Source organism: Lingula anatina, chromosome 1, assembly GCF_051362555.1.
Source record: "Lingula anatina isolate TDL-2025a chromosome 1, LinAna3.0, whole genome shotgun sequence".
Taxonomy (NCBI): domain Eukaryota; kingdom Metazoa; phylum Brachiopoda; class Lingulata; order Lingulida; family Lingulidae; genus Lingula; species Lingula anatina.
Genome location: NC_141767.1, coordinates 11633371 through 11649705, shown reverse-complemented (window position 1 = coordinate 11649705; position 16335 = coordinate 11633371). Strand labels below are relative to the sequence as shown.

The 16335-nt window shown below is 33.7% G+C and overlaps 2 protein-coding genes across 14 annotated transcripts in view; one reads left to right on the top strand and one right to left on the bottom strand.

The window, feature by feature from the left end:
- LOC106175131 (uncharacterized) overlaps positions 1-16335 on the bottom strand; it is a 57170-nt gene that overhangs the window by 38186 nt on the left and 2649 nt on the right. For 10 of the 13 annotated variants that reach the window (XR_015331760.1, XR_015331761.1, XM_086999579.1 and 7 more), the window contains exons 2-4: positions 10559-11209; positions 5403-5487; positions 930-1093 (exon numbers count right to left, since the gene is read on the bottom strand). Coding sequence is in view for 11 of the 13 variants with exons in the window: in XM_086999579.1 (XP_086855705.1) it covers positions 930-1093; positions 5403-5487; positions 10559-11209 (900 nt within the window). In the remaining 2 variants the exon portion in view is untranslated. Of the gene's footprint in view, positions 1-262; positions 402-929; positions 1094-5402; positions 5488-7564; positions 7734-10558; positions 11210-16335 lie in introns of those variants that run through there. The other 3 variants (XM_086999583.1, XM_086999585.1, XM_086999586.1) reach the window with 3 other exon arrangements.
- Positions 12972-16335, top strand: part of LOC106175178 (uncharacterized) — a 58483-nt gene continuing 55119 nt past the window's right edge. The window contains exon 1 of the mRNA XM_086999588.1: positions 12972-13160. The gene's annotated coding sequence lies outside the window, so the exon portion shown is untranslated. The remainder of the gene's footprint in view (positions 13161-16335) is intronic.

The following is a 16335-nucleotide window of genomic DNA, read 5'->3' as shown; positions in this document are numbered from 1 at the left end:
GTGTCTCCTTTTTAATAGTTAAAAGGTCTTTTTTAAAGTGCAAGCCACACTGAAATGATTAAATGAAGTTCTAAACAAGGTCAAATAAGAGGAGGGTCAAAAAAACTGTTTATCCCTACTGACACAGGTGACTGGTTAGATACAAGAAGGTGACATTTCAATCCATCATAACAGTGTAACAACCACTCATTTGTCATGCAGGTGCTCTCCAACATCTCTCATGACACATGCTGAAATTCTGCAACAGAGCAATCTTAATTACCAGCCAGACATGTATATCCCTTGAAGCTTTTCTCCCTCTTACACAACAGACTTTACATATTAGCTTGTCTATTGTTGGCATAGAGCAGAATGTGGTTACCACACTAGACTGAGACCAAGTATCAGATCAGATGTGCAGGCTGAAGATAGCATATGACTGGGTTAATGGACATGGAAATCACACTTGCTGTGGGGAATGCTAAACAGTCTTTATCCTTTAAACTTTCCATCACAGCATAGTAGGCACACACATAAACAAAATACAAGCAATGACTAATATGCCTATTCTGTGATATGATCAACAGTTATGGTTTTGTAGTGCTTATATATTTATAAAGAAGATATATGAGAAAAAGACACAAGACATGATTAAGGGACTTATAATATTATGAATCTTTTCTCCATTACTTAATGCATACATTCCAGACAATTACTGTAATATTGTCTTGCATAGATGCAAATAAGTTCTAAGGCTGACTGTCAAGTGATGGAAATTTGAATACAAGGGCATGACATGATAAATGTCTATTTCTATAAAAAATCTTATCAATGTTGGCATGAGCATCATCATTTGAAGATGACAGATGTAGAGACATATCAATCTTCAACAAATGTTTACACTACTTCAAAGCAAATCCTCAAAGTGACATTTTCTTAAAGAAATTTACCAATCTTGTCAGCTCCTCCTCGTCTTCAATTGCTTCATAATTCACCTCCATTGCAGTTTCGTTGGACGCTTTTTTCATTTGCTCACTCACTGTCTTCTTAGATCTGTCCTCATTTTTCCCTCTATCTTCCTTCTTGTTATTGTTATGGCTCTGGCTGCTGCTTCCTGAAGAAAACCCAGCATACATTTGAGATTGTATTTAAGAGTTCCCAATTTGAAATCTGAAACTGTAAACAGTTCTTACCTCTTTGTTTTATTGGACCGTTGGAGGCCTGTTGCTGCTGGGGTCAAACTCCTACAGTTTCCACAACTGTTTTACTGTCAGTGTAGTTAAGATTTGTGTTTACCTTATCCCCCCACTGGCTGTCATCTCCAATTTGTGTGCACAATTACATCCCTCAAGTGGCTAAAACAGTCACACACATTTTTCTTGCCCTACTATCTATCAAAGATTGGGTCTACAAGTATAGCAACCACTGCTTAAACATCCAGTAATATTTCTACCACATGTTGTACACCAAGAATGTGATATATTCAACTTGAACTTAGGTCAAGTACAATTCAAATGTTTTCTTAGACAAGCAGACTATATGTAAAAAGATGAAAAGATTCATTTTTTATACATTATTTACTATCCAAAAAGAAAGAAAGAAAAAATAAACAAAGAAAGAAAGAAAATAGGACAGAAAATTAGAAAGAAAAAGGTTGATAAAAATAAAAAAAATCTTCTGTAACATTTTGCAGAGATGAAATGCTCTGGACATTAAAATAGTTATGTGGTAACTTCTCAATCTGTCAAAAGCAAGGCATAACATCCTCAAAACTCCTTATTTCAGTTATCAGTAGTTGGAGCAGTGTTAGATTTGTAACCCAAGTTCCATCACAATTAAATGGGATCAGCTCAAGGTTTGCTATTCTGGAAAATAAAAGAGCCTTGATCTAAAATCTATTCCTCAAGTTTGGTATTCTGAAGAGAAAAAAAAGCTTTGGTATTCCCAAAAAAGTTTATTGATGTGAATAGCTGCATTAGTTGCATAATTGGGGCAAGCACTAACCCCCGTGTCCCCAAAGAAACATATTTGGGAGGCTCTCTCATATTTGCACTTTTTTTGTGATTTGTGCAGATTTGGCGCATAAGTAATTCCTACGATTTATAATGCAACATAATGTGTAACTCCCCCAACTATGCTTTGTTGTAATAATGCTCAACGTACGTGCAATGAGAATATCAACTTTTGCATTTCGTGAAGAATGCTTTGACTTTTTAAACATTAGTGCTCACTGGCCATTTGTTTACTTTACTTTGTTTGCTATCTTTAAGCTCTATCTGTACCGGAATAGCCAACTTTCAGAACTGCAAACCTTCGGGATAGAGAAGTGCACCCCAAATATATCCTTTGCAGGGATAAGCAGGCCTGTACATCCACTAGTTCTCAACTAAAATGAACATTTCTTGCTTACTCCTTTCTCAGATTTTAATAACTCTCTAAAAATGCCCAAGTTTTTAATCTAGATGCCAGGTTTAAGGCAATTGTAACACAACCAAATGCTTTTTACTCACTTCTTTAATTCTGCAGACCACACACATTAATCAGAAGAGTTTATAAAATACACAGTGGCATGCACAACTTAAAATTATACTTAGTAAGTGTTAGTAGATGAGCTGCATGTGATACATTAGGGCATGCTATAACTTCATCTATCTTAAGATAAAACCCTGTCACCCACACAATAAAGACAGTGATACTTGTGCATGTAAATTTACCTAGACAAAATAACAAGGACAAAATAAAAATTACTATTAACAATAAAAAGATTTTTATGGACTGATCCATTTAACTATTGTAAAATTTCCTACCTACTCCACTTGCTCCTTACACCACCATCTTATGGTTTATGCACAGGAATTCAATGTGATCAAGCAACCAAGCTACGGTAATGGACCATGGTGTCATGTCAGCTTGGTTGGTAGGTTAAAAAATGCCCCATGCTGAATATTATCCCAATAATCATCAAAAAACAAAACTTTTCTTTAAGAAATATCTTTCTGTGTAATTTTCATAGGTGAATTTTACGGGAGAAAACCTAGCATTTTACAACAAGTAAATGTAAGATGTTTTTAAAGAATAAAGATTGTATGATGTAAACTCTTCTCATATACAGTCTACTCAAAAGAAAAAGGAACATCATACATGCAAAATTTTATCAATAGTTGAATTTTATAAGAACAATTTGAATCCCGATTCTGATATGTTAAGATTTAATCACTTCATTAATTAGACCTTCTCAACCAGGTGTACAGGCAAAAATTTATCAATAGTTGAATTGTATTAGACCAATTTGAATCCTGATGTTAATATGTTGAGATTGAATCATTTGATAAATTAGACCTTCTCAACCCACATTACTACCATTTTGACAGCTAGGGGAAATGGAAAATACGCATGAAAAAAGTTTCCAAGGTAAGACTTAAATTTTCAAATACAAAATCAAGTAAAGCTGGTTGATAGGTATCTCTGAGATTCATTGCAATTAAAAGCTACTACCAACTTCTCCCCAAATCCTGTGATCTAAGAATAATCATTAATTGACAATATTTTAATGCTTTTCTAATCCAACTTTGTTGTGTCTTATGCTATAATATCAACAGTCAACTGTGGGAAGTATTACAATGCTGTACACGTAACACTGAACAATTACCTGGGCCATTAACATCTAACATTCTGATCTTTCCATTTAAACATACCAAGCCTCTAAAATGCCCACTAGTAGCATCTCCTTAATAACTACAGCATACTAATGAGAAAGACAAAATAATTCTACATATAGTAAAGTAATACATAGCACATGTATGGTCACTGACAAGTAATTTGATATAATTACAATCCAAATTTTGTTTATCAAAATAAAAAAAGATGAAAATTAAGAATTAGATCCAATCACTCTGACCCATACATGTCAGTACCTCCATGGCTTTGTGTATATATATTCTCCTTTTGCAAATGGGAAGAAACAAGATATATATCAGATACTGCATTTTGTAAAGTCAAAAAATGCAACCCTAAATAACTTCATTTGAAGGTCAAAGGTGTTTAAAGATAGCAAGCAACAACCATTATTTCAAAGAAAAATATGAGACAGTTTTAACACACCTTTTCCACTATATCACCAAGGTATCTGGAGTGGTTCAAGATAACCTCTGACACTAAACTTTCAACATCTCTAAGATACAAGATACGGAATGCCACCACCGGATGTACTTTTATGCCAAATGATTAGGGATCAGTGCACATTTTTTAAAAAAATCTTTAATTGAATAGGGAGTTTTCTTTAATAAAAGCTTTTCTTTTTCAGGAATGACAAGCAAACTTTATCAAATGTGCACAATATCACACAGGATCATACTTGAAAGTAGATTTGAGTACCTCATGAATGTTTATGAGATGAAATAAAAATGACAAAATGAGCAGTTATAACTGAACTATAATTTAAACGCTTACTTTGATCTACATAAAGCTGATCTGTTAATATGTCTTGGTTAAATATGTCAAAATGTTTTAATCTGACTTCAATTTGAAGGGAAAAATTGTTGTGTGATACAAAAGAAGATGACATTCTTAAAACAAAATAATGATGGACAATGACAGAAAATAATTCAACAACTGTGAAAATGCAAGTTAAAATGGACACGAAGATTGGTTAAACTTATTTGCTGTTTGTTTTAACAATAATGTGTCAACTCTAGATGACCTTTCCTTTCCAACACATACTTGCATTATTTCTGATAATTTTTGATCTTTTAGGTGACATGGCCATGAAACTTCAGAACTGTTGCTTGTTTAAACTTAGATGCAATGGAGTTAATGTACTTTTGATGGAAAGTTGCTACACAACAAATTGCACAATTTAAATTCCACTAAATTCACACACCAATGTACCCCACTATAAAGACATTTACCCAAATGAAAAGAAATCTTGACTTCTGTCAAATATCCATTAGTTTGCATGTTCAGTGACAAGTAACTCAAATTAAAAAAATAAAAGATAACTTAATTTTTCACAAGAAACATTAGGAACTTAACTAGTGAATAATTAATTTTTAGTTGCTTTCTGCATACGGTATTTACTTTAAAGTTTTAAACATCTTTCTATTCCATTAATTTTTTAAAAGAATAATTAGTATTATTTACTCACAAAGAATACCTTCTAAAATGGACCAAGCCCATCTTCAGCTCAAGAATCAGCTTTTTAAGATTTCACAAACAAAGAAAATTGCTTTGTAAAAATATAATTAATCAGTACTGCTGGAATTCAATAATTACTGCAGCATCACTTGAGAGCCTTAATCCAATTGGTCATATGACAAAGTGCAGAACTATTACTGACTTGTGAGTAACATTGTCTCTTCTTCTGCAAAACACTGATGTCTGAATTCATGAAAAGGTAAGTCATGCAAAAAAAATTCAGCACTTACTTTTGGATTTCTCTTTTTCATCACGAATTTTTCTCAACTGGGCTCTTATTTTACGGCGTTCATCAAAATCATGACTCTCTCTTAACTGAAACAAAAGAAAATATTGTATTCAAAATGTGTGACGTTGGCTTAACAAAAGAACACATTTCAAACTTGTATTGATAATATAAAGAGACTCTAAATGATAATGGGGCTGAATTTCATTCTTGCTTAATTAATTATTGAATCTTGGCTAAGCAAGACTCTAGTCTACCCAACATACGGGTCCACATGTGACAGCAAGTATTGGTTCTATCTTTGATCTTAACCTACAGTGGTAGAATAAAATAAATAATTCTTTGATCTGAACAGTAGCTGAATACATATATTGGATTAAACACCATGCAGAAAAACGCTGAATTTACTTGGTGTTGGATTAATTCCAAAACCCGCATCTGATGTAATATTAAATCCTTAACTGCAGTGTCATACATATGCAGGCAACTTCCACTTTAATTTGTAAAATATACCTTGCGAGATCTGAACAAGAAGGTAAGTCATGTCTGTCAACATCCATGCTCTAGTCAAATGCTATAAAATTCATGTAGTTACTGTTACAGCACATGATAATTGTAATTGTTTCAAATGATCTATGATATATATTGGCAGCAGGCACTGTAACTTGTTATATATTTATTCCAGGACCTGCATTCTGCACTCAAGCACCAGTAAGTGTGTACTGATACTTGTGTTAAACGATATATATGCTGTGTTTTAGTCATTGAAAGATTACGTACACCTTTTATTAGCAAAGTTTATAATTGCAACTGAGGATATGAGCCTAGTTGTTTTGTATCATATGTATATATACAGGGTTCATACAGGAACATTTATAACATATTCAAGAAGTTTCAAGGACTTTTTAGGCTCTAAATTAAGAGATGAGATGATTTTTCAAATGCAAATGAGGGCAATCTACTGTCATTGATATGTGTACATACCAAAGAAAAAAGACAAGTATTAAAAAAAAAGTGTCTTTCAACATAACGTTGATGAAACATGAAAAGAATTAAATTAAATGATGTCCAAAAAGGGTATCCTCCCCTTCTTTGAATGATTGTCCACATTCAGGTGAAAAACAACAAGATTTGAAAAAAAAATTGACAAATTGCTTAAGTGAACTATTTCAAGAACTTTTCCAATGGTCATAAACTGAATTCAAAGCGCAGGGCTAAATTCTAACACTTCAGGGCTGCATAAACCCTGATATATATATATATATATATATATATATATATATATATATATATATATATATATATATATATATACTTTCATCACAATTCACTTATATTCATATATCAAAGCAAATTTATGTGTTACAATTCACACAGCGGTCTACTTGAACTAATGGGGTTATTTCCCTTGAAACTAGAGTTTAACTTGTTCAGTACAAATTAGTCATGTGTTTTGCTAATTAAGGGAGGTATGTGAGATGATTTTGTGACAAATCTAAATTTATATAATTTGTCCTTGGGTGTTTAATTATCAATCTATCATTAAAATTGTAGAGATGTACACATAAGAGGTGTCTATTCTTTTCATAAAATTACAATTCCTCAAGTAATACCAGAGTATTACGTCTTTGAATTGGGAAAGCCTATAAGAAAATGTGTATTTTTAATCAAAATTAAAACTCATAGATGACATGTTTATAGCTGTTAATCATTAAGAGAGTATGCTGACCATTGTTCAGCAGCAAGGTATGTGGTCTACATAATCACATGAAGTAGGGCAAAGTAACTTTTCTCTTGAACCCCCCCCCCCAAATTTTACAGATAATATCTGCATCAAACCTTTGTAGAAAACATTAACGTGTTTTGAAGTCCTTAAATGTTACCCACAAAAGGGAGATAAAAGATCATCTGTAATAATTTGAACTTTGACTTAAATAAGTATGCAGAAAACATGAAAACACAGTGATATTTTATCATTATAGCTACATTACAGGACAAAATTAATGCTTTGAGTAAATTGGAAGGGGGCAAAAAATACATACATTCAACTGGTGAAAAAACATCCATGCACATTTTGAACATTTGTTTAAGTGATTCTTTGTCATGATGCAAAATGTTTCAAGCAAAGTTAAGTGGCACAGTGTTCTGAGGACACAATTTTCTTACCTTTGCCAGCATACATTCCACTGAACAAAATGCCAAACTGTCACTGATCTCATAACACATCATCTTGCTGGGCAGTGTAAACCCCTAAACTTGATAACTTCTTAATCTGAGAGTACAGACCAAGTCACAGACTTAGATAAAACTACATACTCTAGTCTTAAAGGCATGTTCAGAACTAGTCTAATTTAAACATATTTCAGGTGCCAGATGGGCTCTACTGATAAAGCAGGGATTTATAAGTCTGTGAGTGTCTCTAGCCTTACATGTAGACACAGAATGGGAATGCATCCAATGCAATATGCAGAGAATAGGGATAGGCTGATGACCCATAAAACAATGATAACTACCCATTGAGAGGAAGTTACAAGATTTGGTTTCATTTATAAAATGCCTGACAAAAGTGCCTTAAAGATAATGGGAACTATAATGAAAACTTAGATAACAGTGGTTGATAAACCATGATGTCTGAAAAGAGAAACTTGGGTGTTTTTATTAATTTGCTTGGCATAAAATAAAACATAACTTGCAGGGCACATTCTGTTATAATGAACCATCAGCAAAAGGTTCCAAACCATTTTAGACAAAACAGCAGCAATTTTCCAACAAAATAGTTATATACAAGTATATTTCAAACTTAAACCCAGAGACGTTTCATGTGACTTGTGCACCAGAGTTATTGCAAGGGCTGAGTCAGAGGAAGATAATGTTCAGACTAAATGATGGTTTGCACACAAACCATATTCATTAGGGTCATTGCAAATGTAAATATTCAAATAGCACTTTAAGCTGTAATGCCATGAGGACATGCAAGAGGTCAAAAATATATGCTCGTAAAATGAAATATATGAGTCTGTCTCTGTATGGGTTGGAAGATGAGTGTGTATGTTGACTGCTTCACCATATTTATTATTTTGAACAGTACCTTTTCTGGACAAGCAAAACTGGAGTCCATTCTTTTTTCTCCATCAAACAAATTAGTTTGATCTTCAAACAAACTGAAGATTCAGAATGGTATAATACTAACACTAGATCCAGCCTGAGCTTAAGTGCACATTTGAACAAGAATTTTACCGGGTCTGAGACAAAAATAAAGTTTTAAGCCCCCCCCCCTCCAAAAAAAAAAGGCCTGAAACAAAAAACAAAGGCCTTGTTTTACAGATACCCTTGATGTGCCAAGGCAAGGCAGTCAGACATGTATGCAGTACCTGAGCATCTTACCTTTAGTTGTCCCAACTGATTATTTTCAAAGTACCCTGACTAAAAACAAATATATAAATTTTTATGCAAACATGGCACATTAACTTATTAAGAGAATAAATGATGTTTTTTAGTCTCTAGGAGGTAGTTAACTCTAACATTTAGATCACAGTCAAGAAATGCTTAACACCTAAAATTCTGTCACATCATATGTCAAAACTGTCGAATTAGTTCCATAAGGCCAGTTTTAGTGCTGTAGAACATCAATCAAGTATAATCAATTAGTATTAAGGACCACAGTTTTAGCCCTGTAAATTGATATGAAAATAAGATTTCTAAGCAGGGATGGGGATTTCAGTATTCAGAAAAAGATTAAACATCTTGAGTATAAGTACAAGGTATTGAGAAAAATAAGCAGGTTTAATGCAACAATTGTTTAAAATTTAATATTGAGATTCTCCCCTTACTGTAACTGCATTATCATGTCTTTAGTTTAGTGTTCAAGGTGTGAAGTTTTATGATATATAATGCAATTGTCTATGGCCACCATGAAAATAATTGTGTATCCTCCTAAAATACAACTGATTTTAAAAAGCTTTCAAATAAAACCAACATAAGGGCATTAAAATTAATATACATAACCACGATAAAAATCATTATAAAAACAAGTATAATGCAAAAGATAAGGGTTCTGCATCTGGGTAAATGGTTCCAAGAAAAAGGCACAAACTTGTGTTAAAATATTCAGTTAACTATGGTGACTGTTGTAAGTCATTACCTGGAAGGCACCAGACAAAGGCCATGGGGCTAGCAAGGTAACTGAAAATCCTTTTAAGACAAAATTTCCAAGGCAAGAATTATCAACATTAGTGTGGAAAAATATTAATGTGATATCTTATACAAACTCAAAGAGTGTCTGTAGAATATGATTTATAAAAACTTTTTAATGGTTTTTAATGGCATACCTTTTACTTCTTTAGCAACTTAACAAAGATTTACACCTGAATGATAGGGAATGAGAACATACTGAGATAGTGAAAAATCAAGGGAGATTTTGCAAGATTTGGAGGAGAGAACACGCAAATTAAATAACGACTTGTTAGTTAAGACATGGACACAACAGAATCCACTTATCAAGTGTCATAATTTACCTAGAATGGATAACAGCTTTATTGATGTCTGGCACTTTGACCCAGCTAATTTTATGTCAGTGATGTGGTGAAATACACATATTAATTAAGAATTGCAACAGTCATCATTTTTGATTTCTTTAAACTTGATAAACCATCTTGACTTTGGATGAGAAAAAAAGGATGTGTATAGAAAATATATATACATATAATGACAAAAAGCAAGTTTGCAGTGAAATGGATACAGTATATAGGGGTGACTCATATTTTGCAATTTCAGACTCATGGCACTAAGCTATATCTGAAGTTTGTCAGGTAATCTCATTTGCAAACAATTCCTCTCTCCCAATGTTGTAGAAATACTTGAGCATGATGGTGCCACCCAAAAATGAAAAAGTATTTTTTGTATTGACATAATCTTTAAAGATGGGATTGAAACTATGTATGTAAAAAACCTAGTTTACCCTAGTTTTTTCCATATCATATATAATTTCTGAACCAGGATAAAACCGAATTAAACCCGAAAAACATAATAAAACTGAATGCAATCAAGCCTAAAGAAGAGGACTAACTGTAGATTTAATGGGCAACTGAGATTTACAATTATGTCAAATACTTAGGATAACTTGGCTTGCTTGTCTAATTATAGGTAGAAACAAGCACTTACCATTTTTTCAAGTTCTGCTTCATCTTGTACATCTCCTATCGACACATGCTTGCCACCAATATCTTTAATTCCTGAAGTACCAGACATCGTACTCTTGTTGTTTGAGATAGTAAAAGTATTATCTCTTGAGGTTCTTCTATTACTACTGCTGCCTCTTGATGTCTCATATTCTTTTGACTGTCTAATATTAGTAGTCTTCTGGCTTATGTCACGACTAGGTCGCCTTGAACCACTAGTAGCAGGGTTGTAGCTGCCTACTGAACTCTCATCTCTGCTGGTCTTGCGTGAAGATCCAGCTTTTCCAAGAGAGTCCACTTGAGAGACCTTTCTAGCAGAACCTACTTTACTTGATACATCATCAATGTGCCTTGACTTATCATTATATCTGCCTGTACCACTGGTCACTCTTCCTTGATCCCTGTTAGTAGAATATTCACGAGTTCCAAAGCTGCTTTGACGAGTTCCAATGTAACTGGAACCAGCTCTATCAAAGCTATTACCTCGGCCCAACCTGCTTGCCATGGTATTGTGGAAGAGTCTTCCACCACCTGAATGGTTTGACTGAGAAGGACCACCTAGGGATCCGTTCTTTGCATTGCGAATGGCAGCTCGAATTTTACGTCTCTCATCAAAATTGGTACATCGATCCAACTGGAATAACAATAGCAACTATCAAATGTTAACCCACTATCCAAAATAAAGAATGATCAAATTTCTTGACCAAGATGATGTAATGAGATTGTGTTACTTCTTCTACAGGTATATCATTTGCAACTCAATGACTGTTACACTCACAGAACATAAAAATAGAATATCTTACCTGATCTTTATAACATCAAACACAAAATCTTTCCAATAAAAGTGTGGAAACAAAAGTAATAGTCGCACCTAGAAGTATGCATTCAGTCTTTTACTTTGTAATTTACAACCCATCATAAAAGTGGACCAATGCTTTAGTGCTTACATTTCTATTGACAATTTTTATCTTACACACTTAACATGGAAAACGGGGACAACTGATAGTGACCCATGGCCTTTCACTAGTAGATCCAAGCTTTCTGTAATGTGTGTAAGTGTGTTATGTATCCACAATAATGAATTAAAACAAAATACATGACAGAGATATGTTTAACCTCACTTTGCTAAGAACATTTGCATCAAAAATAACTTTTTAACAAGCTCCATTAGATCCATCTATACCATGTGCACCATTTCAAACAAAAAAGATAAAATGCCACCAGTGACAGCTATTTATTAATTTTTAAGTTAACTCTAAACAGCAAAGAGATAAACAGACAACTTAATCCACAATTTTAGCACCTTGCAACTGAATTCAAACAATGTTCAATAGTCCGAAGGTTCATTGGTCCGAATGTTCACTAAAGAGCCTTCTTACCAATGAACCCTTTATTAGAAAACCGATGAAAATGTTACCATTTTTCAGACCAATGAACCTTCGGACTATCGAGATGCCCCATAATATCAATCTTTCCTCACAATTAAAGCTTGACTTTTATAACTTTTAGTATAAGAAATGTTAAATTATTATATCATACAAGGAAATGGTCTAAAATCATTCTTATTAAATGGAAATCATTCAAAATAGCATAAAACAAGACTGTGGGCACTGTGTGATGCCATTTAAGACAAGAAAATGTGCAAGAATCTGCATGAGGCGAAAAAACAAGAGTGAAACACTTGTGTGCCAGAATGTCAATTTAGGCCCCCATTCCCATAGAGCGTATTCAGGACAGATGATCCATGGATTAAGTCATCCATATACAAAATACGGCCAACCCCACTTAAAAGCAAGCCACCTAACCCATGATGGTCTCCTCACCTGCACATGTTCCATTAAATGGATTAAATCTGAGCTCTGAGGTTTTCTTACAAGGTCCCTGCAGACGGTGAGACCATCAGGAGATTAGTTGACATTGCTTTTAAGTGGATCAGACTCAACTCATGCACGGACTCTTGCTAAGTGCAATCAGCTTAACTGACTGACGCATCTCCATTTGTTTCCAACATACTCATATAATCACCAGCTTTTCTGTATTCTACTTAAAGTCAGGAGGAGGCTTGTCATTCATTTAAGCTGATTGCAATCAGCTAGAGTCCCCGCAGAATTGGGTCCATCTCTGTAGACCAAAGGTGTCTATGAAAATAGGGCCTTAAAAAGTAACATAAAAGTAACAAGCAAAACATGGATGGTTTGGGGATGTGAGAATGGTGTTGCTATATATAATTGATTTTAAGTCCCACTTAACACCCAGTTTATATGCCTGTTTAAATTTCCCTTTCTTCCTAATAATTAAAACATTCATGATGTGAGCAAACTATGTGACATATATATATATAACTTGTCATCTCTAAACATCATGCATTATCAATGTATGCACTCCTAAGTTCACTGGTGTGAGATGATTAGGTTTGCTTATGAGTTACCTCAAGTCAAATAAAGAGGTTACAGTAGATAAGATTAAATAATAGGGCATATGAGCTACAGAAAAAGGAGGTGGGTTTGGTCTACAGGGATCTTCAAGCCCACAAGTAAAAGTGCTGTTTGGAATGATTGATATATACCAATATCAATATCAACAAGGTATTAAGACATTATTTTTAATGAAATTAACAGATGTAATGAAAAGCACTGCTCATGTTGTCTTTAAGTAGCTTGCATGTAGAAATATATCATGACCATACGTCAAACTGTGAGTCCTCAAGATGTTTAAATCTAACTCAACTATAGGAGCCATTAATGTGATCATATATATAGATAAATCCTCTTAGTAACATTTAGCCACACAATAAATCCTATCTAGAAAATTTGATTTATAACACGACTGTGAGAAACCATCCTGACATTAGATGGAATTGATATCTTTTTAAATCCACAGCCAGAAACAGAGAATGTCATTGTTGGGGATATGTCACCTGCACTGACTTATATGACGCATGGAGTGTTATGGGAACTGCCACTTAAACTCTTCAACTGAAGGATTCGATAAACAAACCTATTTACAATACATATTTATAAAGTCATCTAAAGAAAGCACATAGAAAGGAAATCCCTTGAATAAATAGTATATGTTTGCCTATACTTCCTTAGGGCGAGGAAAAAGTGCCTCATTTAAATAGTACACCAACTTTGGGAGAGGGCACATGAGTACCTTACGGCTGCTTTCAGTGGGCCGATGTCCTTGGCTTAGTTTTTCATGGGTTCTGTTTCTGGTACTTAAAATTAAATATGTGTTAAACAATTTGATGTTTCTCATTATTTCAAAAATATTTCATGTGTAAAATTTTGAAGTATATTATGATGCTGGAAGTGAATGGTACATCACTGGGCCTGGTAAAGTTCTTTATCAACAGACAAAGGTTTATAGTGTGATAATACTAAAGGTGCACTACAGTATATGTAGTCACCAGCAAACAGATTATTGCTGCATCTTAATCTGCTTTTTGCCAGTAAATCTATACAAGGAATAATACCATAAAGACAACTTTATATTGATGTGTTCTACTAGCTCCTTTGTTACATTCTGAGACAGATAATACCATGGTTATGTTTATGACCAAAATGACATTTATATATTCTACAGTTTGTAGGAGATGATGGAATTCCACCTACTCAAAATTAACCCTGAGGATGAAATTTGAATTTAATTAACTAGCATGAACTGGTGATTGAGCTAAAATAATGCAACCACTAGGGTAAACTTGATTTCTAATCTTTTCATGTAAATTCTTCATGAATCTGCTGTGAGAACTCTACCAAATGGACAGTTTACTTATCATATATTTGAAGAGGAGAGCATTAAAGTGAATAGCAAGACAAGACCATAAGAAAAATTCCATCAGGTGGAAAACACTTGACATGTTTATATTTATGTACTGTAGGTCCAAACTTCAGCAAAAGATTGTAACTGCAGCTATTTGATGCAGTGGCAATTTTTTTGAAGAATTTATAAAATATACAGATCATCTTGGCAAACAGTTTTTTCAAGAATGAAAAGTAAAACTCCAATTCATATAAAATGTCAATTTTCCGCCCAATTAATTTTGACCACCTAGTGTTGCTTTGAGGGTTGAGTGTAAGCTATAATTATTTGCAATCCTTCAGTGGGGAAAGATATGTGAAAGACCCTTTTTGCTCTCCTAACAATCAGGAAATCTGATATACCAATATATACCCTGTATACCTACAGATAGGAACACTAATGCAGAGAACCTATCAAGGTGTCAAATAGCAATTAAGAGAAAGTTTGCATATAACCGATGTCAAAATTTAAGGAAGTTTTGTGATAAAAAATGTTATAGGACTCAAACATGTCATGCTTAATAATCTCCATTTTATCTGATTTATCCAAACTTGGACGGAGCATATTATGACATTTGTTCAGGCTGTGCAAAATTCAAACACTGGTCTAAGAAGGGACAACAAGACCATCCAAAACATTCCAAAAGTTGATTTCCCTTAAATTTCTGACAAAGTTCACTAAAATATTTACTTATTTGCAAACAAAGTGCCATTTTGGCAAAAACCAATAACTGTGAGGGATGAGAAATTCAGCAAGTTGTCTTGTTTTGTTCTTCTAAGTGTGAAGAAATTACTCAAAGTAGTAGGAAAACATACATGCCATGATAGGGAAAAAAGAGTAACAGATGAGAATAGGTCAAAAACAAACAATTTTGAGAGTTTTATCTTATTGGAAATGATGGTTAACTCCTTAACCCACTTTTTATCTCAAACCACACATTTTAATATTTGTGCACAATAATTGTTCTCTTTTTGCTATGTGCATGCATGTGTACCTGTGTATGCCTGAAAGAAATATTCATGCTATCTGGTTGATCAAATTCGAGTATATCAACTGTTAAATAAATGTCATCAAGCTTAGCTAAAAACAAGTCTGGATGAGATATGCTGTTAATAGTGTCCATTACGGCCATTATGATCCTCTTAAAACATGTTTTCTAACATATCTTTTAATCAAAAACATTTACCAGACTCGTATAAAAAAGCAATCCATCTGATATGAATTAAAGAAAACTGTCACAGTATTTTCAAATCTTTAAGGATATTGTTACCCTTTATTATCATCCAGATACCAAAAATGAGTTTTTTCTGTATCTAATTATTCAATAATACATCTATCTTTATGCTGATTTAAAGAAATGGAAAAAAAACTCTTGAAAAATATAAAATAGCTGCATTAAAAATTTTTCGTTGCAAAGTATAAGCATAGGCAACTCCAAGCTTTAATCTTCTACTTAACAAGACATGCTGAAACTGTCAGTCCGATCGGTCATGACCAGGAAAATTTGTTTGGATCGGTAAAAAATTGGACTTGGTCAGTCCAAAGGACCGACAAGAGTTTTAAGAACCACAATTTTGAATTTACAGTTATCGTTCGACTTACTTCACTAATAAAATTATATAAAACCTAAAGCGTTTTTTTCTATTCCATTTCAAACCTATCACATTCACAAACAAAGTAAGCTATCTAATCCTACTGGCAGTATCTGTCTGAAACGAATAGGGTGGTTTTCGGTTCGACAAAAATCCATTTGGTCCGGCAAATTTTTCATTACTGCCGGTCCAAATGTCCAGCCATTCTGAAAAGTTTTCAGCATACCCCAGAACAAATTTTGTAGGACGACCTCGATCATCCTGTCGGTGTTCTGACTGATACCCCCGAAATGCGATCTGACACACACCTTGAAAACGGGTAATGTTGTCTGATATACGGGTTAATTCAGGATCCTTATGTGCT